The sequence below is a fragment of the Onychostruthus taczanowskii genome, unplaced genomic scaffold (assembly GCF_017590055.1).
Source record: "Onychostruthus taczanowskii isolate IOZ18803 unplaced genomic scaffold, ASM1759005v1 scaffold34, whole genome shotgun sequence".
NCBI lineage: Eukaryota > Metazoa > Chordata > Aves > Passeriformes > Passeridae > Onychostruthus > Onychostruthus taczanowskii.
This window is the reverse complement of record NW_024500794.1, coordinates 2,713,265-2,739,222: the sequence shown is the minus strand read 5'-3', so window position 1 is coordinate 2,739,222 and position 25,958 is coordinate 2,713,265. Positions and strand designations below refer to the sequence as shown.

The following is a 25,958-nucleotide window of genomic DNA, read 5'->3' as shown; positions in this document are numbered from 1 at the left end:
GAAGGGCCCGCGGGCGCTACTCCCCTCCAGCCCGGCCCTGGCCGCGGCCGCCGCCCCCTCCCCCAGCGCCGCCCCCCGTTCACGCCCCCTCAGCGCACGGGGCGTGGTGCCACAACGGGCTGGGCGGGGCCGAGCGAGGCTCTTTATGCGGCGGGAACCCGGCGGACGGAGCTGCGCGCGGTTGCGGCGCGGGAGAGGAACGACCCGGGCGGGGGCAGAGGGGGGCGAGGCGAAGGCGAGGAGCCGAGGAGGAGAAAGAAGAGGAAGGAGCGCGCCGGCCGGGGTGCTCCTATTGTTCCGCACCTGCGCCGGCCGGGACACGTGGCGCCGCTGAGCCCCGCTCTTCGCCCCCCGTCACTTGGCTCGCACGCAGTCGCCCGGCACCATGGGCAAGGGGGTGAGCGGCGGGGCCGGGCCGGGGCGGGAAGTGGGAAATCCAAGGAAGCGGACGGTGGCCGGTGCCTCTTTCCCTTCAACGAAGCTGCGCTTTGTGTGCGCCGGGCAGGGGTGGCCACGTCGGGGCGGGTGCGAGGGCGGCCGGGGCCGTTGGCGAGCGGCGCCGGTGCCGCCAGCCCCAGCAACGTGCGAGGGCGGCCGCCGCCGGCCGCGGGAAGGAAGAGCCGGGCCGAGGGCGTGGCTGAGCCCGGGGCGAGGAGCCGGCGTCCCAAAGCCCCCGGCTCCTCCTTGAGGCCGTGTCTCCCCGACCAGGGGCCTCTGGTCCGCCCGCAGCCCCCGGGGCTGGTGTTATCTGGTGGCCTTGCGGAGCTGGGGAGGGAGCGCGGCTGCTCCCCGGGCTCCTGAGAGTACTTTAGACTTTCCTTGAGACACGCGGGCCCGGCGTGGGGGGGCCGAGAGAAGGGGAGCCCTCAGGGTTATTAGGGCTAATCTGCCTGTTGGTAGCAGTGACGGTGTGATGGGAGATGGTGGCAGAAGGGAGGCGGACACGCTTGAGGTCTCCTGTTCGCTGGGGCGATAACTTGGCACGGCAGAAGGCTGTGCAGCGGTTCCTGCTCTGGATCAGCCTTGTTTCTACTTATAGCCCATTATAGGGCTATAGGGAGGAGAAGTCCTTAATTCTTAGTTTCTTTTAACTAAAAAGAAAAGTGTATCTGAAGGATGTTGGGGGGTGTTGTGCTCAAGCACCCGTGTGTGGAGCAGAAACGCCTCTTGGCTTGCTCTGGTTTTATTTTATGTCAAAAAACTAGAGACCAGTTTCTGGGGTTTGTTGCCTGGATGTTTGTTTTTTTCCCTTTGAATGCTTCCCTGTATATCTTGTGTAGTTGGAGGTGTGTAGATTCGTGTTTACTTTTGGTTTAGACGCATTCCTGTAAAATTCCCAGGTTTCTCTATTTCCTGAGGAGAGGGTGACCGTGCAGGGCCATGGCAGCGGTGGTAGCCTGTTCCCTGCCAACAGGTGTTCTGTGCTTCCAGGCGCTGTTCAAACATTGGCTTGACTTTGTATTGTCCTCATCGGTGCAGTACAGCAGCAGCGGTGTTGACATAACTGCGTGAGTGGTAGGGAGCGCTGCAAGAACATGGCTGCATGGAGAGTGTGTGGGGTGGGCTTTCAGCATTTGTTCCGTGTATGGGGTTTCTTTTTCTTTCCCTAAGGAAGTCCTTCTGTTGCTTGGCAGCCCAGCCTGTTGCATTTCATCCAGTAGGCAACAGGCGGTATGGACAGCAAAAGCTCATCTAGGAGATAAAACACTGAGGAGAGGTCTGGCAGTGTGGGCGGTGTTCTGAATCTTGTTTAAATCATCAGAGCAGCCTTCGAGTTGTGTGTGTATGTAGGACTGCAGCACAAAAGGCTTCAGGGGCTTAGCCTGCCTTGGTGGGGCTCATAGAAGGTACGAACGCCTTCCAGTGTACAAAGCTGTCTTGCTCCACCTCAGATTTCGGAGGTCGCATGGATAATAAAGCAATTAGCCTGAAACTGAAGCGCCGCCACAAGGGATAATTCAGCAGGGATAATACGGCTGCCTCATGCTTTCTGGTAGCAAGTCACAAGATTTGCTCGTTGAGCGCTGAGAATGTGTGCGTATGACTGGGGACCCCCTGGAAAACGGGCATGTGAGAGAGCGAGGCAGCGAGAGAGGCCGAGTGTGGATGCAACACTGAACAGCATGTGCCTGCCCTGAGCTAGGGTGCCCAAAAAGGAAACTTCTTTCCCATGGTTGCATGGGATGGAAGAGAAAAAAAGAAGAGCTTAAGTGTGAGAAAACAAGTTTCTTCTCTCTGTGGCTGTGAGGAGAAGCTGAGTGTGTTTTACTTTAAATGGTAATGGGGCAAGGAGAGGGCCAGCTGCTGCTACATAGCCCAAAAAGCAGATTATCCAAAGGGGGGGGGGTGGTGTGTAGCAGAGGAAAGCACTCTGGATTTCATTCCTGTTCAGAGCTGACTGGAAGCTGTTTGGTAGATAGCAGCATGTTTCACTCCATCTCCCTTGCTGCACAGGCATTGCATGGAGTTGGTGTGTGCTTTGGGTCACTTCTGGAGGTCAGCTTTGCCTTAAAGGCCATGAGGAGGAGATGTCCTTAATTCAGATCATATCTTCTAACTAAAGTGTTTGTGAAGACTGTTAGAAACAGTAGTGAAGACTTTGAAGCTGGATGCTGTGATCAAGCACCCATGTGTGGAGCAGAAACACCTCTTAGCTAGCTCAGATTTCCTTGAACCCCAGTTAAGGGTTTTTTCCCCCTGTCAGAAACTAGGAAGGTTTATTGCATAATGGAACCAACTGAGGGGAAATAATGCAAATCACAGCAGTCCTTATCTGGTGCAATTAAAAAAATCTTAATGTATTACCTTCCCCCATCTTCTTGATTCCTTTATTACTATGGCTATTTTATGGCAGTTCACTTTTTATTACTATGACTAGAGGATCATCCTTTTTCCAAAGAAAACCCTGGGCCTAGTCAGCGTGTGTTTCTGGAAAAACAGGGGAGCAGGGACAGGGGCCTGTGGCACATGAGGTGAGCTGTGCAACCTACTTCAGACCTGACCTGCTGAAAGCTGCAGCTCATCCTTCCCCCAGGCCTTTCCAAGGGGTAGCCTTCACCAGCTTGTCTAGGGGAGAACTGGGTCCAGTCCACTCATCTTGATGTGTTTGTCAGCTACTAGAGATGTCTGGAGTTATGGTGACTATTTATTACAGGCGAAGAAGTGAGGAAGGCGATTCTTTGTAGTTGGCACAGCACCAAAAAACCCAGGATGGGCTGCTCAGCTGTGCAGTGATGACATTTGGAAAGCCCTCTCTGCTCTTGGGTCTTCACACAATTCCAGAGCAGTAGAGTTGTTTGTGCTAATACCCAGACAGGGCTTAAGGTGTGTGGGTGGTCCTTGTTTTATCCTGATGATTAAAAACCTGATTAGGTTTGCATCTCTTCTCATGGGAGAAGAGCTTGTCCTTTCATAATTTGGGAAGCAGCAGACAGTGCACAATTAGCAATTACTAGCTGTTGAGTAAAAACTGCCTTGTACTGTCCTGGATGCTGAGAGTCTGATCAATTGATGCAGTTTAAATTTTTGATTCAAGATAGGAGATTGAATACAGCTCTTGGGAGGAAGAAGGATCCAAAGAAGCCATCTCTTGCTAGGATTACATAGGGTCGTGGAGCAGTTTGCAGTCCAATAGGCGGAGTTAGTTTTATGACTCATGTGGTTAATATATTTAGTCTCATAAGGCAGCAGGACAGTAACTTTTCTGTTTTCTCTGCACAATTGATTATAATGACATAAGCAGTAAAACAGACCAGGCCTCCGGAGACTACATAATTTGTTTTGGCTCTTACTTGACATTTCTTGTTGGATTAGGTGATCTTAGAACACGGTACTTCTGAGCTTGTCTGCTGATTTGTACCCCTCCTGTTTCCTGGTCAATCATGGCTTGTATTGAGAACGTCAGCCATGAATGGCTCAATTAGTCCAGAGCGGAAAATCATCAGCTGTAGCTGAAAGACAATAGGATTTTCTGGGGGATGTATAAAACTTCTTACGCTGGTGTGTACAAATGTTGTGGTTAAGCCAGTGGAAAAAAAATAAATCTTGCATGGAAAAAAAAAGAAGCTGCATTGTTTTTTTTTCCGAGGCAGTTTTGATGAGTCAGTTCTTGGGCTAAGTCAAGGAACAGGGGTGACATTTCTGATGAGACAGACCTTCCTTTGTGTTCAGGCCATGTGATTAAATCGTGATAAGATGTGGATGTGGAGTACCACAGGCCTTCTTCTCTTTGTATAACAGGAAAAGAAGGGGAGAGCAGGGAAATCCTACAGCGCTGAGGTGGGGGATGAAAACCTCTTCCCCTGGCAGCCCAGCCAGCACAAGCCTTTGTTGAACAGATTGGGCTCATCTTGCAGGAAGGGAGGCAGTGGCCCTGGAGGCACAGAACAGGGGCAGGACTTGGACTCTGATGCATGTGTCAAGTCCAGATTTGAATGATGGAGCAGGAAGCTCAGATTCTGCATGGAATGATCCTGTAACAAGAGCTGAAGCTGATTCTCCTGACTTATCTACTTACCTTTTCAATACGGGTGGGATGTAGCAATAAAGGGAAAGTATTGGAAGTATTGTGCTTTTTTTTTTTCAAGCTGAGGAATTGCTGCGCTCCTCTGTAAGATAGACTCCATTAAGACCCAAATACTTGGGTGCTTAAAGAAACAATTAACTCTATCCACCTCTTTGTTCTGACTGGAGCTGATTGCCGGGGTATTTGGGTTTGTTTTTTTTGGTCGTTTATTTTTTTTTTTTTTTTTTTAAAGCAAATCATGCTTGAACAAGGGCAATGAGCCTTTTCATGTTTGCCCACTTGTAGATTGATTCAGCTGCAGCTGAAAAAGCCTAAGCACTCCTATATTCCTGGATTATTCACTGCCCCCAATGAGTAACTGTATTTCTCACAGTAGTTTCAAAAACCAGGAGGTTTTTAGATCACCTGCAAGCAGTTGCCAAGCATTTCTTGGGGAGAAGGGGTGAAGCTGAAGGTGATGGAGTGGTAGGCAGACAAGGCACTAGCTCCTCCACCTTGGTTAGGAATCATTTCTCATCTCAAGCAGTAATCAAGAGGCATGTGTTTTGTGCCGGGTCGTGTTTGGACTTGTCTGTCACAGCTCCAGCAGAAGTCAAAGTTGTTTCCTTCAGAGACTGAAGGAGAGAGATGTTTCATGGTGGCTTTTTGTGACTTGCCCTGTGGCAAATTCCTGTTATGCTGGAATGTGAGGACCTTGCTGGTTTAAGTACTGTGGCTTTCACTTTTTTAAGGGAAATGGGAGTTTAGGTGCAGGGAAGAGAATGTCAGGAATGCTGACAGTCTGGAGTTCTGTGTCCTTTTCCTGGATCAGTGGAGGCAAATAGCTTTGCTCTGCTGTACTTATTAAAAACTGTTTCCATTGCACAGCTCCGTAGTGTCGTGCAAAGCTTGCCTTTACTGAGCAGGGCAAGGGGAGACTTCTGTGCCTGTGAAATATGTGACTGTGGCTGCAGAGTGTTGCACACAGAGCTTTCTCAGCACAGTAAAAAAACCCTTGTCTAGATGTGACTTACGGGTTCTTCCAGAAAAGTAATGGTCTTCCTTCTTTTTCGTGCAGTTTCACTTTTGGTTTTGGTTTCTACTTCTCTCAAAATAGATAATAATTTCCTCTGCTAGCTCATCACGACAGGTCTTGGATGCAAATAAGAGTTCCTGTGTCCAGGTCACTCAGGAATCCAGCTTTCAGGAGTCCAGTTCGTGGTTTGAGGTGTTCATGCAAAGAACAAGCAAGGCAATGCCTTTGAAACTTTTTCTTAATCTCGTTAAAGATTTGACTCTGGTGCTACTAAGTGCTGTTTCATCTTAAAGCTCTTCTTGGGGATCTTATTAGGTGAAAATCTCATCACATAAAAGTTGGCAGAGTGTGGGGATGTAATTGGTCCCACACAGAAGGGAACAGAAGATTAAGTGATGTTTATGTGCACTAAGTCATAATTTGTTTGTTCTTAGATGCTTGTTTACCCCATTATGACTAGATCTAAATCTTTGCATGATGTCATGTAGAATTAACCATAATAAAAATGAATAAAAATCCTACTGAATAAAGAGGCTTTAAGCGAATCATCTGCTCTGTGAAGTGTAAGCAGGACTAAGCACAGATTGAATCTGCAAAAGTGTACTGCTTGTATACCATTCTTGCTGCTCAAACTGCCATAAATTGAAAGCAGATTTCTGTTGTGTAAACTGGCCAGCTAGTTTGCCAAACTGAGAATGAAAGTGTTGGAACTTAGCTCCCAGAATAGACCAGCAGAGGTACCACCTCTTATTTATCTACAGTTGATAGGCTGCTCCTCCTCACCAGAGGATGTGGAAGGCTGGGAAGGGGGAGGAGGAGTTAATGTCTTGAAGGAAACATACGTTTGCTCTCAGGAATTGGTTTATTCTGCTCTTCATCACTTTTTCAGCTTGAGCCAGGGCTCACACGTCAAGACTGCCTGAATAGTGTGTAGCTTGCTTTCCTCCTTGCTAGGCTTGCACAATGTCTCGGTCTGGTCTGTGTATTGGGTATGATACCGAGCAGACTTCTCTGTTCACTAGCTCGTTTTTGTTATTTATTGTAGTGGCATAACTGTCGTAGAATCATGTAGGTTGGAAAAGACCATTAGAATAATTGAGTCCAACCGCTAACCCAGCATTGCCAAGTCTCACTACACCATCTCTCCAAGTGCCACATCTACACATCTTTTAAATACTGCTAGGGATGGTGACTCAACCAGTTTCCTGGGTATCCTGTTCCAGGGCCTGACAGCCCATTCTGTGAAGAAATTTTTCCTAATAGCCAATCTAAACCTCTCCTGGCACAACTGGAGGTAATTTCCTCTTGGCCTGTTGCTTCTTGGGAGGATGAACCAGCACCCACCTGGCTACAGCCTTCTTTCAGTGAGTTGCAGAGAGCAAGAAGGTCTCCCCTGACCCTCCTTTTCTTCAGGCTCAACAACCCCAGCTCCCTTAGCTCTGCATCAGACTTGTGCTCCAGACCCTTCCCCAGCTCTGTTGCCCTTCTCTGGGCACTCTCCAGCCCCTCAATGTCCTTCTTGCAGTCAGGGGCCCAGAACTGGGCACAGCACTCAAGGTGCAGCATCACCAGTGCCGAGTACAGGGGGACAATCATGGTGGTCCTGCTGGCCACACTGTTGCTGACACAGGCCAGGATGCCATTGGCCTTCTTGGGCACGTGTTGGCTCATGTGCAGCCACTGTTGACCAGCACCCCCAGATTCTTTTCCACTGGGCAGCTTTCCAGCCACTCTTCTCCCTGCCTGTAGCTCTGCCTGGGCTTGTTGTGATGCAAGGGCAGGACTCAGCACTTTGTCTTATTAAACCTTGTATTGTTGGTCTCAGCCCATCAATCCAGCCTGTCCAGATCCCTCTGCAGAGACTTCCTGCCCTCCAGCAGATCGACCTTCCTGCCCAACTTAGTATTATCTGCAAACTGATTAAGGGTGTACTCGATCGATTTGTCTGGATTACTGATGAAGATATTAAACAGGACTGCCCTCAATACTGAGGCCTGGAGAGCGCCACTGGTGGCCAGATGCCAGCTGGATGTTACTCTGTTCACCACCACTTTCGTGGTTGAACCCTCTAGCTGTTTTTTACCTAGCACACAGTGCACCTGTCCAAGCCACAAGCTTGTCCAAGCAGCCCATTTCTCCAAGAGAATGCTATAGGAAACAGTGTCAAAGGCTTTACTGAGGTTTTGTAGAGAACTTTAATAAACTGTGATTATTTTGTCTGCCTGGCAGTCATGTCTGTGTATAGTTCATGTCTGCTGCTGTGGTATTTGACTGTAAGATGTTTCTAATGCTGTATCTTCCCTTGCAGGCTGGAAGAGACAAATATGAGCCCACTGCTACATCAGAGCATGGCGGAAAGAAGAAGGGAAAGAAGGAGAGGGACATGGATGAACTTAAAAAGGAAGTTGTGATGGTAAGAGTGCAGGGCACAGAAAGAGCAGCTTTAAGGATGTTTGTTATGCCCAAAGCCCTGTCCCTAATCTGACTAAAAGAGAAACGAGCTGGTGTGCTGGCAGTATGGTGTGTCTGAAGGCACTGATCTCCCTTCTCCTCCCCTGTGTCCCCAAGTCAGATGTGCTGTAAGTGTTTCAGCATCAAGATGAGCACACAATAGACCCCAGCAACATCACTTCTCAGAAGGCACTTGACACAGAACCTGAGTCTGTGCTTGCCTGCATTACCCATAGGACAGTATGGCTGAATTTCCTCAGCCAGGCGCGCGCTCTCTGCATAGCAGCATTACAGGCTTTATTGTGCTGTCATGTGAGTGGGACTGCTGTTTTCATTCCAGCTGAGGAGTTGAGGCTGTACAGCTCCATTTACTGCTGGCCTCTGCTCAGACTGACCTCAGTGTTATTCCTTCTAATCATGTTTGAGGCTGTGGGGAGTGTCTCCCATCTCCATCTGTGAAAGCTGGATGATGCTATACCCGTCTGTGAGCATCATCTGGCTTAGATCTGCTGTCCTTAAAGGTGATGCAGATTTTGGTTCTGTTCCATGGGTTTGAGACTGTGCTTTAATATTTTTGACCCCTCTGTTAGGAAGAGGGGTCTCTAAATATTGTTCAAACATTACATTCTGTGTTCGGTAGAGATGTGTACTTAAAGCATCTGCTCCTCCAGATCCAAAACTTTTTAAGTGAGGCACTGCTCTGAACCAACTCAATCCAACTGAAAAATAGGCAGGCTGTGAAAAGAAGCCTCTTTGGGGAAAGAAACACTTCCCCCAAAGTAGTGCTTAATATGGCAACACTACTTAAAAATGTGTGAAATTACAGGTTTAATCTTCTGTGCATTCCTACCTTCCTTCCCAACTCCTTTTCTTTCCATTCCTCTCTCAACCTCCCAGAAAAACCCACCCACTGAGGTTTCACAGAATCTGCTGGGAGTGTAAGGACTGCACTGAGAGAAAGTCAGACTTTTTCAAAAAAGTTTCAAGTACCCAAATAGTCACAAGAATGCTAAAGACAAGACTTTGCTGAATTCCAGAATGAGTTTGAGATTTCTCTTCACAGAAAGGATGAACTAGAGTTCTATCACACTGTTACAGATAGGAGACCTGGGGTGGGAGGTGGAATTGCTGAGTTCTTTTCTCAGATTCTTTTCTCTTCCACCTATTTCTTGTCTTTCAGGATGACCACAAGCTGAGCCTTGATGAGCTTCATCGTAAATATGGAACAGACTTGAATCGGGTAGGTAAACATTGTATTCCTTCCTTCTTTGCCCTGATCTGAAAAGAAACAGTCACAGCTCAGAGCATTTCACAAAGGAGATCTGGGTGGTCTGATTTGGGAATGGTTTTTTGTTTTTTCCTTTTTGTGTTTAATGTCCCCACCTCCAGTTAAGTTTCTCAGGCTTTGGGAGAACTGTTGAATTCACAAATACTTCTCTTTATCCTCCCACTGTACAACTTGACTGCAATACTTTAGTGATTCTGCTTCTAACAAAGTCACTGTTATCTGCCTCTGAGTCGTTCAAGGTCAAGTTGATTCTTGGTTATTTTTTTTTCTGGAGGAGCACGTAATGAAGACAAATGTTTGTTATGTTGCTAATGTAACAGCTAGCTCTGGAGAGCTAGCACATGCCCAGAGACTTAATGATGGCTAATACCAGTTAAAATTCTGTCTTTCTGCATTAAGAGGTGTGCAAATGTCCTAGGCTGCCTTAGAGTCCAGTGCAGAAACACTGCAGTGGTTTTACACTTCTGTTGTTTGCTTTGCTTAATGCATTTCTTGCATGATTGCATATAGCATCAACTCTGCTCTTTAAAACAGTACAGAGATTTGTATTTTTGTGTCCAAGATCTTGGCTTCTGAAAGCTGAACCTCCTGGAAGGTTGTTCCAACATGTCATCACTTTTATGGCCTCCAGCTTTCACTTCCTCCATAATTTGATGAGGCTGGATGGCACTGAGCTTTTCCTTAGAGCTCAAAGTCTGTGGCTATAACCTTCTTGTCCTGCCCTTCTGTGTTCTTATGCCCATGGCCTGCAGGCTCCTCAAGTAGTGTTCAGCATCCTGTAGCTCCTGTTTTGGCATCAGCTCTCACATCCTGCACTTGTCTTGTGGAACCCTGGCAGCTTTGGACATCTCCGTTTTCTGTTAGCAGCTCCTTCTTGCTGTGGTAGAACTTGAGCAAATTCAGACCTACCTTCTGTAGCTGGTCTTTCCACAATGCCTAAAAAGGAACCTCTCTTGTAGGGTTTGACTACTGCACGTGCAGCTGAGATCCTGGCTCGTGATGGCCCAAATGCCCTCACCCCCCCTGCCACCACTCCTGAATGGGTGAAGTTCTGCCGGCAGCTCTTCGGAGGATTCTCGCTCCTGCTGTGGATTGGTGCTATTCTGTGCTTTCTGGCTTATGGCATACAGAGCTTGATGGGGGAGGAGGCCAACAACGATAATGTAAGTAAAAATGTCTGGTTTACCTCAAAGGCAGGCTGAGCAGCCTTTTGGGCTCGAGGCAGATTAACTTCCTTTAAGCATTAAGTCCAGAAGCTTTCCCCATAAGCATGGGAAATTCAGTGTGTGAGCTTGACATGTTTTGGAGTGCTTCCACATAATGAAATGAATAGGCAGCTTCCTTTGTGTTAACAACACCAGCTTGTGGACAGCCTTTGTGTTCAAACTCTACAGAGACTACAAGTACCTTCATGCTTGTGATGGGGCACTTAAATGCCAGGCAATTAATTTGGACAAACTGGAAGCCTTTCAGGCAGATTGTCCTCTGACTCACTTTCTCTGCTCTTTGTAGCTGTACCTGGGTGTTGTGTTGGCAGCTGTGGTTATCATTACTGGCTGTTTCTCTTATTACCAAGAAGCAAAAAGTTCCAAGATCATGGAGTCCTTCAAGAACTTGGTGCCTCAGGTATGGAATAAATAATTTCCTTGATGTCTGGCAAGCCATAGCTTGTTCAAAGGTATTAATTGTTTTAAATGTCATCTCCAATTGCAAGGGCCTGGCTATTAATGTGGGTTACTAGCTCTTAATTTTGAGGGATCTGTGAGACTGCTCCAAGTAGCTATGCTAATAGGCCAATGTAATTCCTGAAAATCTGTGGGTTCCACCAGCTTGTTAACAATAATAGACTTTCTCCATAGAATGGGGAATTCAATAACTGGTATGATAAGCACTAAAATTTGAATTCCTTCATGGACAATCTGGATCATAACTGTCTATCACACTGTCACGTTGGTAACAAGGAGCTTTAATATCAAGAAAAAAAACCAACTTATTTTCTTAACTCACATATATATCAGATACAAACATCTTAGTAGAAGCACAGCATAACTGTTTTAAGACTGTCAGATCTTCTGAGCCTTTTCCTAAGATTTGCTTTTGACACAGATTGTTTCTTCACTGTCTTTCAGCAAGCACTCGTAGTCAGAAATGGTGAGAAGATGAGCATAAATGCAGAAGGTGTTGTAGTTGGAGATCTAGTGGAGGTAAAAGGAGGAGACAGAATTCCAGCTGACCTTCGGATCATATCTGCACATGGTTGCAAGGTACAGTAGTGACAGGCTGTTGGGAAACTTCATTCTGAAGAAGGATGAATTAGTCTTCTATGCTGTGAATGGGGGCTGGAGTGGAGGAGAAAGGTGGGGAAAGTACCTAGCAGGCTCCTGTATGACAAAGTACTCCTTTTTGTGTAGGTGGATAACTCCTCACTTACTGGTGAATCAGAGCCTCAAACCAGGTCTCCAGACTTCTCCCATGAGAACCCACTGGAGACCAGGAACATTGCTTTCTTTTCCACCAACTGTGTGGAAGGTACGTGTGTCTCCTACTTCCCTGAAGTATGAGCAATGATATTGAGCTGTGTAGATAAGCAGTGGGAATGCAAAAGCAGGGTGGAAGTTCCCATCAAAGTCCTTGCCCGTTCCAACTGCACTACTGTAGACAGTGGTTAAAGACTCCACAGCACTGCTGGGTGTTTTGTTCTTGCTTTCAGAGGAGCAGCTAGGTGGTGTGTCTTACAGCCTGCCTGTGTTATTACAAGTAAAAAGTGTTGAAGTTGAAAGCAGATAACGTAGCGTGAACCATGAGGTAGATCTGTATCAAGTACTGCGGCTGCTGCAGAAAGCAGGAATGTCAGACACATCTGGCAGGATTTCTGCTGCAGCTCTGAATATGGGGTCTTTGTGCTGAAGCCCACCCAGGACATCTCTTCCACACCTACAGGATATTAAGCTGTGGTTGTTTTTGTTTTCTCAAACCCGTCTCTCTTCCAGGCACTGCCCGTGGCATTGTCATTAGCACTGGGGATCGCACTGTGATGGGCCGTATTGCCAGTTTGGCTTCTGGCCTGGAAGGGGGGAAAACTCCAATTGCCATGGAGATCGAGCACTTTATCCATCTCATCACTGGCGTGGCTGTGTTCCTGGGTGTCTCCTTCTTTATCCTGTCCCTCATCCTTGAGTACACGTGGCTGGAGGCCGTTATCTTCCTCATTGGGATCATTGTTGCCAATGTCCCTGAAGGGCTGCTTGCAACGGTTACGGTGAGTGAAGTTGGAAAAAAGATTGAATTTGGTCCTTAAGGAAGTGGAGTGCTTTATCTCAGTGTGCATTCAGAGAGGTGAACACTGCAGTAATGGAAGGTGTGTGTGTGTAGGGTTGGGCTCCATAAGTTCAGTGTATTTTAACTAATCAAGTTCTGCAGCAATTTATCTCATAAAGATGGGTCCCTAAGTTAAACCTGCACAGAGGCCTGGCATCATACAGCTGAAGTGAGCAAGACTAGGAGTTCTAAGTCCTGCCTTTTTCTGTGTCAGTAAGGAGTTTTCCTGCTACAGCCATCAGGGTTTCTACACCCACATGCACACCAACCCTTCCAATCTTTTAGGGCTGGCAGAGCATCCAGCAAGCTTCACTCTGGCCCCAGCTCTTGGTCTGGGATCTGTCAGAGGTCTTTGTAAGTTTGGTTTCCTTAAGAGGTTGTGAGAGTATCTAGGTGTTCTTAGGTGTATGGAGAGTGGTGGTAGACAGGAGAAAATGCTTCCATGCTGCCTTAGGAAGCAGAGTAGCAGCCAAGCCAGGAAATGAATGGTTGGGAACTGGAACCAGATAACAGCCTCTAGCAAGAAAGTGAGCTGGAGCTGCTCACTTTCTACCCCAGCAACTTGCAGGCCTTATCACCAGAGCTAATTTGGGCCTTCTCATATGTGGCTTGCCTTCACCTATTTTGAGAACTCTTATCGTTAGGAGGTGGCAACTTTGACTGAAACGTTAGCCTGAGGCATGTTATTTCCTTCCTAATACACTGAGAAGTAGGAGGCTGAAAGCCTTTTCTGGAGATTTTGTAATGAGGAAAATGTCATTTAAACCTAGCACCTGAGCTGAAGTGTTGCTGTTTATTTTGCACTGACAAGGTGAACAAGACGTTAAGGAATCACCGCAGGGCATGGAAACTGGTTGTTATTCCATGTGCACATTGAGTTGGATAGCAGTGTTATTACTGCACAAGTGCCTCTAACCTGACATCATCTTTCTTGTCCCCAGGTATGTCTGACACTAACAGCCAAGCGTATGGCTCGTAAGAACTGCTTGGTGAAGAACCTCGAGGCCGTGGAGACCCTGGGTTCCACATCCACCATCTGTTCTGACAAAACTGGCACCCTGACACAGAATCGTATGACAGTTGCCCACATGTGGTTTGACAATCAGATCCATGAGGCTGACACTACAGAGAACCAGAGTGGTAAGACAGCCTCTCTGTGCTTGAGGCATTTCATTAAAAAATGGCTTTTTCTGGGCCTGCCTGGACACTGGTACTTCTAAGAATCTGTGTTTGTAGCTCCTCAGTCCCAAGTGATGTTCACAATGCAGGGATTTCTAATGTACAGTGTAGAATGAGCATAAAAAAATTAAAATGACACATAGAGAGCTTTGCACTGTAGCATGACTCTGTTTAATCCTTTAACTCTGTTTAGCCTGCCTTTTGTGCAGAATTACTCCATTGGAATTTGAGCCTCTTGAATGTTCAGCCCCATATGTTTTTCCTGTACATAGAAATATTTGCAAAGTACCTGATTATCTTTGCTAAAATGTATCTTGATGAAATTGCTCAATCTTAAGTCTGTTGAAAGTAATGACAGCAGAAGTGTTGGCCCTGATAATAATTACTTGAGGCTGGACATAGATGGAAAGTTCCCATGTGGAACTAGATGGTTGCCTTGGACAGGGGTTTTCCCAGAACATGCAGGTTGTGTTTGCATAGTGCCAGCAATGAGTGTAAGACTTTAGCAGGAAGTTTCTTCTAGTTGATAAGAATCTGAAATCTCAGTGTGCTGTACAACTGAGAGAAATGCTTACCTCTCCAGAGCTGTTCAACACAACCAAACTCAGGAGTTTCCTAGCTGTCATCTACCTTGTGAAATGCTGTGCTTGCGACACATTATTAGCATCGATATTTTTCCAGTAGTGCTGCTGCACCCTGCCCTGAACCAGTCCAAAACGTTGTGCTTGTCTGCACCGCTTAAAAAAGCCACTTTATTTAACACTAATGCAAAGTAATGAGCTATAAATAGATGTTTTGGAAGCCCTAGGCCTGGCAGTGGTTGGCTTGGCTGCAGTGGAAGTAAACCTAGAAGATTTCACTTCATGGAAAGTATGTTAAGTTATCGGTTAACTGTCTCTTCAATTCATCTCCTTTAAAGCCAGCTTAAGAGCTAGAATGAGAGAGTATCTTTATTTAAGCATTGTTCCTTTGGGAGCTATTTCATCCAGTTCCTGAGTTGATGGATAAAGTGAGACAACCTGGAGGTAGAACCCAGCATCCCTTACGCATCCCTCTGAATGAGTGTTATCTGTCCAGAATTCCTTGGTTTTGTCAGTGTGTCCCTCTGTTGCTGCTGGATACAGCCAGTAATCTGGAATCTTGAAAGCAGAGGTGTTCTCTTGCACTGCTGCTGTCTTAAAATAATCAGCTGCTCATCAAGTATCTGGGAAGGCAGGAAGAAGGAAAGAGGTGTAGCGATGCTATGAGTGTTTCCTGTTTCTGAGATGAAGGTTTCTTGCTCTTAAACCTGTGGGATTTTGAGCTTATGTGACTGTCTTGAGGGGTGGCTTTTTGACATTCTTCCTCTGCTTTCAGGTGCTTCCTTTGACAAGAGCTCAGCCACTTGGACTGCTTTGTCCAGAATTGCAGGTCTCTGTAACCGTGCTGTGTTTCAGGCTGGCCAGGAAAATGTACCAATTCTCAAGGTAAGTTCCCCAAAAAAGTGTTGGTCTTGTTCCTCATCACCATCCTCTCATAATGGTAGTGAAATTACATCCTGTGGGTCATACAAACCTGCAGAGTAGAGGTAGCTGCCTCTCTTAATCTTCTCTGCAGTCTAGCACTCTTAGAGGAAGTGTGCTGTGGGCAAGGGAGATGGGATTGAAAAGACATTTTTTTCCCACAGCAGAATCCCTGCAATCCACTGCCATTTACACTCAGTTTGGGAGGCCAGATATTTCAGACAGGGCTCAAAAAGACCAGAAAGCGTTCCTAGGCATTGCCCAGTATCTGGCTGTTCCAGGAATGGCTATCTCTGGCATTTGTATACTTCAAAACTACAAACACCTGGTGCTGGGAGAAGTAAACATCAGAGCAGGGGGAGCAGTGGTTGTGGGAGACTAGCTAGAGACAGTCTGCTCTCACTGGCAAGTCTCCTTAAGCTTTCACTGGTTCAGTGCTGGTGCAAATGCTGGCATAGCACCAGTTCACATTCCTCCTTCTGAACTGTGACCCAGCCAGGGCTGAAATTAACTGTACAGTGCTTATAATCTGTCAAGTATTAGTCATGTTGCTTAGTAAACTTATTCCCAGGGTGTTCTGATGCAGTGGTAGTAGAGATGATGGAACAAACTATTTTCTCCCAGCACTCCTCTGACTGTATCTTAAGTCTACAAAATGTGACCTGAAGTTAAAGAGCTGGAGTTCTTCCTGTTTAAGGAGGGCTTGGGAGAGGGAAGTTTTGAGAAGTCGTTAGATACCAAAAAGTAGTACAGAAATGAAAAAAAAAAATTGCTCACAGACAAAGAGAGAGACCAGAAAGGCAAAAAATACTTGGTTTCAGTGGCAGCAAAGGAAGCTCCACCAGGACACTGAGCATATTCAGATCTCCTGGGCTGAGAACCCCCATCTCTGAGTGCCAGCCTTTATGGGACATATCAAATTTCTCCCAGGGGCTTGATAAGCTGGTGTTATCTTGGAGTGGGGGAGCACATGGAAGCATTTCTGTGTGCATGTAGTCAGTCATCTCACATTAGCTGTTCTTCATGGCAAGCAGCTTACAGCAGTTCTTCTCAAAGATTACCCTTCTGCCTCACTTGGTCTGACTGTACCCGGTTATGTGACTTTCTCTAACCCTTTTAAAGGGCTTCTTGACTTTGTCACAAGGAGACTGCTGCTCTCTTAAGATGGGAGGCCTGGCTTTTTGAAATGCAGCATTTGTTGGTACTAGATAATAGAATTATTTATCATTTGCTTTCATATAATCTTATGTAGAAGCTGGGACTGGGCTGTGACGAATTCACTCTTAAAATCTATTTTAAATATCCAGTCTTCTGTGGTTGTATGTTTTGATAGTTGTCTTTTTTCCTCAGCGAGCTGTGGCAGGAGATGCCTCTGAGTCTGCGCTTCTGAAATGCATTGAATTGTGCTGTGGTTCTGTCAAGCAGATGAGAGAAAGGTATCCCAAAGTGGTGGAAATACCATTTAACTCTACCAACAAGTACCAGGTAAGCAGGTGTGCTCTTGAAAGAAGAGCTGCTGTGTGAAGTATTTGTGTAAATTTGCACACAGTGTGCCTCAAAACATGTTCTGGCACCCAAATCTTGTCTAGCCATTACTTGCTTGAAGACTGCTCTATAAATCTAAATTAACAGACCATAGTTACATGTGTAGGAGCTGCACTGACACTAAGGTGTTAGCTGCTAACAAAGGATCAGACATGCTCTCAACCTGTGTAGCAGTAGTGCAGAGAGCATGGAGGAACTCAAATCTGGGAATAGAGCGAACTGCTGGGAAGTGACCTTAACAGGTGGCACTTGAATAGAGAAAAGGTCATTACAACACCTGCAGTTACACATTAATGCCAAAGAATGCTCAGATTCCGTAGTTTGTAAACCTCTTTAAAGTGTGAGTAAATGAAAACTAGAGCAGAATATCACAAATGGCCCTGAGCTGCCATCGTTGCAAAACACTGATGTTGATCACTCGTGTCCTTCACAGTACACGTTTATAGAACAGGTTCATTTCTTCCACCCTTAGCTGTCTATCCACAAAAATGCAAATCCGTCAGAATCCCGTTACTTGTTGGTGATGAAGGGAGCTCCAGAGAGGATCCTGGATCGCTGCAGCACTATTCTTATTCATGGCAAAGAGCAACCACTGGATGAGGAAATGAAAGATGCTTTTCAGAATGCCTACCTTGAGTTGGGAGGCCTCGGGGAGAGAGTGTTAGGTAAGGAAAAACAGCCTGATTACATTGGAAAAGATTTGTCCTTCATGTTCCTGTGCAGTCCTCACAGATTAAGTGAAGGGTCACTCTGTTCCTGCAGTGTAACCGTAGTATTAAGGTCACTTCAGCAATCCATGTAGGGACAGTCCTGCCTTTAATCTAAAAGGCAGCCTGCAGTGTCTGGTCTCTCTCAGCAGTGAAGTCACTGAGATCAAAATGCAGCAAAGCATTTGGGACCTTCCATGGGACCACACAGTATTGCTGGGTTTATTCCACTGCACAGGAACCAGGCTGTGTCTGGGCACCTAGCCACAGCTGGTAGTTATCAGAATAGGAGCATGACTCCTGTCTCAACAGCCCTGGCTAAACCTCTGACTAAGCTGCCCTGTTATTCTTGCACAGCTGTTTGCAGAAGCAGTAAGTGTTCACTCTCTGCCTCCTGATGTGTAGGAACAGAGTAAATGTGGGTTTGATGTGTTACAGGATTCTGCCACTTGGCTCTGCCTGATGATCAGTTCCCTGATGGCTTCCAGTTTGATACGGACGACCTGAACTTCCCTGTAGACAAACTCTGCTTTGTAGGACTGATGTCTATGATTGACCCACCTCGTGCTGCTGTGCCAGATGCTGTTGGCAAATGCAGAAGTGCTGGGATCAAGGTAATTCATTCCTGGGTCGAAAATCACCTCACTTCATACGTGTGGAAATAAAAGGGCTTCCTTGACCTCCTGTATTACTGTAATGTGAGTGGATGAAGTAATTGATCAGGATTTAACTACTACTATTTCAGGCTTAATTTCTAAGCTCAGTACAAATGGTTGTGTGTTCATGAACTGAAAAATGAGTGAAACTCCAAACTGCTAGGGCCCTGGCAGGTGCTGAGAGCATGGTGTCCCAAAGCACATGATTTGGCTCAGGGTGAGTTCTGCATGGGCCACAGTACTGATTAAAATGAGAGGGAAGCACAGGCTGGAAACAGAACTGGCTTCATTAGCTCAATATGAACAATCTTTTGTCTTCCACCCACCTCAATCTCTCACATACTGGTAGCAGGCTACTGCCTGTACCTCAGACTTGCTCTGTGCTAGGGCTAGCGAGTAGAACAAAAGACATGTGGCCTTTTCATTGCAAGGGACCCTGCCTTTTGGGCTGTGCTGCTCTGCAGTCAGGCAGGGCTTCCATGGCAGTGTGTTTGCATTTCAGGTTATCATGGTTACTGGAGACCACCCGATCACAGCCAAAGCCATTGCCAAGGGTGTCGGCATCATCTCCGAGGGCAATGAAACAGTAGAAGATATTGCTGCTCGACTCAACATTCCTGTCAGCCAGGTCAACCCTAGGTAATGTCTGCTGGGAAAGGCCAGAGCTGTTCAAAGAATTCAGCATTTGCCTCTCTCCTTGCCTTGGATAATCCCTCAGCATCTCCCCTCTGGACACGAAAAACTTGGCATTTGCTTAGCTCAGCATATTGTGGCTCTTCAGTGTGTATCATGAGTTATCTGAAGAATGCACAAGATTGTATTAAATGTGCATGTCTTGTGTGTGGGAAGTACTTAAGGGTAAGATTGTAGGCGAGCAAAGGGAGCAGGACTTACACCAGGTAGAGGAGTTGACATTATTGCATACCTACAGGCAGAATAAATGTAAAAAGGGAACTCCTTCCTTTTAAGGGTTAATGCTTGCCTTCATAGCCTAGCTAGGACTGCGGCATCCTCAGAAAATGTGCTTTGGCATAAGCAGGCTGTTTGCAGAATGGCTGGGCTGTCTGCATTGCTTAGCTTGACCCAGCCTGTGTTTGGGCTGGAGGACAGCCATGTAGCTTATGAACTGTGAATAGAGACACCCTGTGAAATGAAATTGCTTGGGGTTTTTTTTTTGGTTGGGATTTTTTTTTTTTCTTTTTTAGATTTTGAGGGCGACTTCAAAACCCAGTAGTGCAGGCTGGAGTTTGCTGGACTGTATGACTGAGGAGGTCAGCAGCTGGCTGTGAGGGTGGGGAAGGAATTTCCCTGTCTAAACTGGGTGATGTCAAGAGCTGTGTGGATAGTCTCCTAGACCTATAAGGGATGGTATGCTGGGCTGGAGAGATGGTATTTTGCTGCAGCATGTAGGGTACCAAACCAGTCTAAATATAACATTGCATGCTTTTGTGGCCAAAGGGTGTAAATTAGTTGGAACTTGCTGGTGTGAACACTCTGTGGAGAGCCATGTGTCACCAGTCACATGGTCATCAGTCTGTTGCAAAAAGGGTTGCCTGCAGAAGACAGCAGCATCTCTTGAAACCTTGGGAGCTAACTACCTGAGCCAGGAGTTCCTTTTTTTCAGTGAGGCTAAGATTTGTGGAAACAACTAATCTTTACCTTGATGCCTTTTAGAAAGCTATGGAAAGAATTAATTTCCTCATGAGGTTTTTTGTCTGTTTGGTTCTGTTGTGTTGTCTTTTTCTTGGTGCTCCCCACCTGCCTCTCAAAATTCTGTGCATCAAACCAGGCAGAGGCTGCCTGGATTAGTATTTAGTCATAGCAGAAGTTGGTCTTTCCCCAGATCACTGAAGAGCCTTATTTTTATGGGGCAAGTACAGGTAATGAGAAACTTACTGCAAAGTAAAACACACCTTATCTTGTTTTCAGGGATGCCAAAGCTTGTGTGGTTCATGGCTCAGATTTGAAGGACATGACTAGCGAGCAACTGGATGACATCCTGCTTCACCATACAGAAATTGTTTTTGCCAGGACATCTCCTCAGCAGAAGCTTATCATTGTGGAAGGCTGTCAGCGACAGGTAAAGAGAGGGAGAGTAAGGATGTCACATTGGAGAAATGCACAGACATATAGATGTAAACTACCAGGCAGTTCTGCTGTTGAAGTGCTAGGGCTAAGTCTCCTCAGTGCCCTCATGTAAAGAGCCAGATTAAATCTTGTCTGTCAGCAGCCTTCAGCTGCTCATGTCAGGCTGCTCTACAATACATAAATACAAGGGTCTGACAGGAAAACATCTTCAGTTTGTACTGAGGCCTTCTTCTGATCCTAAGGTGTTCATTAGTAAACTTAATTCCTAAATTCACTGGATGTGCTTGGGAGAGGAGGATCCAGCATGCTCATGTGTTCTCCAGTATCTCCTTTTGAGAGAGCAACGTGGTTCCCTTGATGAGCCTGATCAGACCAGGGAAAGGGTGAGGGGAGGGCAAGGAAGAACTGAGGTCTCTTTACAGTAAGGTGAAATAGTTTTTTGTGCTTCATCTGTAAGGTAGCAGAATGCTTCTCTGCCAAAAGCATCTTACATGATGATTTCAGTCTCGCTGTTCCTCTCTTTGTGAGCAGGGTGCCATTGTAGCAGTCACAGGTGATGGTGTGAATGATTCCCCAGCCCTGAAGAAGGCTGACATTGGTGTTGCTATGGGTATTGCTGGCTCAGATGTCTCCAAGCAGGCAGCTGACATGATTCTGCTGGATGACAACTTTGCCTCCATTGTCACTGGGGTTGAAGAAGGTGAGTCTATAACTTGTGTTCAGTGGTGGTAAAGTAACATGCTTCAGCATCCCCTCTGAAATAGAGGCACCTGGGGCGCTCTTCTTTGAGCTTGCCTCCATGCCAAGAGTTTTCAAGGAGAGCAGTACTTTTCTTCCTCCCTTCAAAGTTTTATTTCTTTCCATGGGTGTTCTGCATGACCCTTTGGGGATGGGCAAGAGTAGGAAGCAGCTGAGTAACAAAAGCACCTTTGTGCTGTTGCCTAACACATGACCTTACAGTCATCTTTGCCAGCTGAGTGTGACGTTTTCCTCCCTGATGGAGAAGTAGCACTCAAACAGGAGCAGAACAGAGGGTCCCTCCAGGGACTCTTGATGATGTCCAGAAGCCAAGGCTTAGTATCCTACTGCTGTATGCAGTGAGCCCTGATTGCTGTGACCAGAAGTGTCACTCTCCACAGGTGTTGCTGTGCATGGAGCAGTCTCTCACCCTTACATACAAGAAAACCCTTTCATTTGCTGCACTAGCTTTTTGCCTTTTGGTGTTAGCACTGAGGCTGCCTGTGAGCTGCTTGGCTGCCTTCTGCTGACAAGTGAGAGTTACCCTGTTCTCTCTTCCTTGCCCCAGGTCGTCTGATCTTTGATAACCTGAAGAAGTCTATTGCCTACACCTTGACCAGTAACATTCCTGAAATCACGCCGTTCCTGATCTTCATCATTGCAAACATACCCCTTCCTCTGGGAACAGTCACCATCCTCTGCATTGACTTGGGCACTGACATGGTGAATGTGGTTTTTTTGTCTCAGGAAAAAAATATGGATATTCTTAGGTACCTTAAAGAAAGGACAGGTGGAAGGAAAATGCTTAGATAGTTTTCTCTAGTGTTCTGATTTAAAGTGAGCAACTATCTGATACTCCTTTTATTCACATTCATCTCATGGCTCTTGAATCTGAGGATCTTTCAGCTCTCTGTAAGGACAAACTAGGGAAAGGGAGGGGGGGTAAGGTCATTTTGGAATATCACTTTTGGGGAGTGCTGTTTCTGGCACTGAATACATGGGACAGGGAAGACTCTGTGCAGTGGAGAATTGAAACTCTTCTAAGAGCAGTCCCGCCACCCTCAGGTCCCTGCTATCTCCCTGGCATATGAACAAGCAGAGAGTGACATCATGAAGAGGCAGCCCAGAAATCCCAAAACAGACAAGCTGGTGAATGAACGGCTGATCAGCATGGCCTATGGGCAGATTGGTAAGCTGCTCTGTTTTCTCTGGCACCAGTTTGAACTTGGTGGTAGCAGGGGTTGTACACAATCTTGAGTCAGTGACTGCTCTGCTTATTTTGGTAGGGTTGAGGTTTGGGGTGTGTAAACCAAGAACCTCAGGCTGTAAAGAACTTGCCATGATTCTTCCCCCATGGCTTATAGCAGTGGTTTGTGCAGCTTGATCCATTGAATCGCTTTCACAGTAATTTTGTTTAATTGCACAGCGCTGTAAAGGAACTGGCTGACAACCAGCTCTCCTCTGGTTCAGACTTGTTCAGCAAGAACATAGATCCCATTGTTAGTTTAATTAGAAGTAAAGGATTCTCTCCAGCGTATCCCTAAACACACAGCATTAGGAGCTTTGATTAAAGGCAGCTACAGAGACGTGCCCAGTTCACAGGATGGGAGCTCATGCTTAATTGCAGCAGACCTTGGGAACCTTCTTGACTATTTTGCAAGGGCTGGGGGTGGGCAAGGCATAATAAGAATACAAAGGGAGTTTTATCTTGTGTCCTTGAGTATGGTGCCATCACAGCACAGGGCAGAACAGAAGTAACTCTGTACAAAGTTGGGGGCAGAAGCTGCTCAGCAAAAGGGTTGCAGCTGAATTTGATGTTAGTGTGAACTATTTCTACAGCTGCTGCTTGGGACATTGAGCCCGGCAAGGAGTAATTTTTAAGGGGGTAAGGGTTTCCTGCAAACAGTTGTTCTGTTACAATTGCCCTGCACAGTAGCTTCATTAGTTTTATCATCCTTTCTTACCTGTTTAGGTATGATCCAGGCCCTTGGAGGTTTCTTCACCTATTTTGTAATCATGGCAGAGAATGGGTTCTGGCCTTCTGGCTTGCTAGGGATCAGAGTTCAGTGGGATGACCGATGGATTAACGATGTGGAAGACAGCTATGGGCAGCAATGGGTGAGTTTTGAAGCACAGCTTAGAGGCTGCCAGCCAGAATATTAACACCTGCTGAACTTGGTGTGAGCACCAGAGAGCAAAGGCAGCGTGTCTGAACAAACGCTCTCTGCTTTGTCTGCTTCCTAGACCTATGAACAGAGGAAAATAGTGGAGTTCACTTGCCATACAGCCTTCTTTGTCAGCATCGTGGTCGTACAGTGGGCAGACTTGATCATTTGTAAGACCCGAAGAAACTCTGTCTTCCAGCAGGGAATGAAGTAAGTCAGCCTGTCCATGGAGGATTTAGAATGGGACTCTGTGTTCTCCAGCACACAGCATTCTAGTCCTTCATCCCAGCAGTGTCTGGGTGTTTTGGCAAAAGTCCTGACCAGACTGCCTCGGTAGTAGGTAAAAGACTGGGTGCTCTCTTCCTTTAGTACAGTTGTCAGGCTGAGACAAAGAAATGGTGGCTTCTGTTGGCATTGTCTGTGGGAGCTAGGCCACCTCACTAGCCCACGGACACTCCAGCACACAGCCTTGATCTCCTGATCTTGTACATCAAGAAATCTCATGGCATTAGCCCCAGCCACCTCCTGAATTTGTGATGAAAGAAATTGCTAGTTGACTTGACCATGAACTAAGAGACTTAAAATACCATCATGGCAACTCTGCAGTTGGCTTGGATGGATGGCCTGGTAGTCCTCACCTGATTACCCTCTGGGCTGGACTGGAATGTTTGTTTCCATTCACTCCCATGTGGCAACTAGGTGTTTTTTAGGAGGTCATTGCTGAATGTCTCTCTTTGTTCTTGACTTCTTTCCTGTCTCTTCTAGGAACAAGATCTTAATATTTGGTCTCTTTGAGGAGACTGCTCTGGCTGCCTTCCTGTCCTACTGCCCTGGGATGGATGTTGCTCTAAGGATGTATCCTCTGAAGTAAGTTGCATCATGCTTTTTGTGTAACAGATCGTACCACAGAACAATAGTGCTTGGGTGGGGAGATGGATAACAGTAGTTGTGAACCAGTGGAGCATTAAACCTAGTCTTAAGAGCTCAGGCTAGAGGGTGTCCGTGATCCTTTGCTGTCGTGTGGCACACTGCGGTTTTCTTCACTGTGTGTGGAATGTTTATGAGGAGCCTCCTGCTCAGTGCCTCACTAAAAATCAGCAATACAACTTCAGTACCAGTGTGCTCTAGTGCAGCTGCCTCTTGCACTTATTTCATGGAGTATTTTTATGGGTAGGGTAGTGCACCTCCAAAGAAAGCATTGCTGTAATTCATAGGTCAGATGACTCTTGGGTACTGAAGGGCTGCTGATGACGTCTTGTGCTTTTTTCCTACATCCCTTGGGAAGAGAACCACTAGTAAAGTCTTTTAAAAGCTGCTACGTAGATGCAGATGACCAGTTGATGCACACTGACTTTCCTAATGGTTGGGAAGGTGCCAACATTTTAAGTGTTGCTCAACAGCATTGCAACACTTCATGGCAGGGTTTAGTCTTAAGCCAGAGAACTGTTCAAAGTTTAAGTGTCATGAAATCTTCATGGAAAAAAAAATAAATCCTGGTACATCCTGCATTCCAAGAGCTGGGTGCTGAAGTCTGAGCGTTTCCTAACAGGAAAGCTGGCCTCTGCCCAGTGCCTGCAGCAGCTGGATGTTAGTATGTGTAAATCACGAGGGGAAACAATACAGTTCCAGCAAGCAAGGCTCTGGGCACAAAGGTTGTGTACTTAGAGGAAATATTGCTTGATTGGTAGGTGGGGAGGTGCTGGTACAGAGATGAGCAAAGGTGCCATGACGCACCTCGTGTTGGAATTATTATCCAAAAGTGAATTAATCTATTGCAGCAGAAAACCTGCAGTTCTGGGCTTGGAGGATTCTTGACTGAACTGGCAAGCTGGATCATGCCAGCCTTTTTGTGCTTGAGTGTGCCATGGAGTCAGAGCTGTGCCAGGCAAAGAGCATCTCCACAGCCCTTGTTCTCACTGTCTCCTCTCCCAAACAGGCCGACCTGGTGGTTCTGTGCTTTCCCATACTCCCTCCTCATATTCGTGTATGATGAAGTCAGAAAGCTCATTATCAGGCGCAACCCTGGCGGTAAGAATCTGCTGCTCATCTGTGTGTTTCCTTCCCAACCTCTTCATGCTGCTGAGTTCTCCAGAAACCCCAGCAAAGCTTGGGGACCCCTAACCACTATTTGGGGCTGTATTTTGCAGTTAGTTCACATTAATGCCTTCTTGCTGTCCCTACATTCTCTCACATTATATAAAAGTACAGATGTACTGAAGTAGATGGAAAAGACTGATTAATGCTTGGATAGTTCTAGAAAGCTGGAAGAGATCCTGAAAGCTGGAGAACATAAATTTGGCAAGATTTTCCCATTGTGGCAGGTCACTTATTAGCTCAGGTGCTACAGTGCAAGTTTTCAAGAGCTGAAAAGGAGCTCACATGAGCCTCATATTTGGTTTGCCTTGAGACTAACTCTGCTTTCTCCTCCTTTTCGTTCAGGCTGGGTGGAAAGAGAGACCTACTACTAAAAAGTACCTGTAAAACATTCCACGCACAGCCCATGCCACCTCTCCACCATCTCCCCTGTGTGCATACTTCATCTTTGCAAGAGCAGAACTGTGTCTGAGCAGGCGTGAGCTGAAAACTAAAGGAAACATGAAGAAACGTGGACTGGAGGAGAAAGCAACGGGGAGGTTGGGGTGGGGGGGAGTGTCCGACCATCAGTCCAGGGGGATGAGAGTTTGAGTAGTTTTATGTGCCTTTATGTTTTTGTAAAAGGAAACCGAAGATTTTATATGTGGATTTTTACAAATAAAGATGGATTATAAGAGGATGCCCCCA

At 46.4% G+C, this 25,958-nt stretch overlaps 1 protein-coding gene across 1 annotated transcript; it reads left to right on the top strand.

Annotated features, from left to right (window-relative positions):
* Positions 1–144: 144 nt before the first annotated feature.
* Positions 145–25,958, top strand: ATP1A1 (ATPase Na+/K+ transporting subunit alpha 1). Its single transcript, XM_041411127.1, has 23 exons — positions 145–397; positions 7,849–7,953; positions 9,172–9,231; positions 10,239–10,442; positions 10,792–10,905; positions 11,409–11,543; positions 11,691–11,808; positions 12,270–12,538; positions 13,539–13,737; positions 15,133–15,242; positions 16,629–16,763; positions 17,296–17,488; positions 17,969–18,144; positions 18,689–18,825; positions 20,116–20,266; positions 20,806–20,974; positions 21,581–21,735; positions 22,078–22,201; positions 22,985–23,130; positions 23,257–23,387; positions 23,943–24,044; positions 25,114–25,205; positions 25,617–25,958. Exons 1-23 carry the CDS (start codon positions 386–388, stop codon positions 25,643–25,645), a joined length of 3,066 nt encoding a protein of 1,021 aa, XP_041267061.1. The 5' UTR covers positions 145–385; the 3' UTR covers positions 25,646–25,958.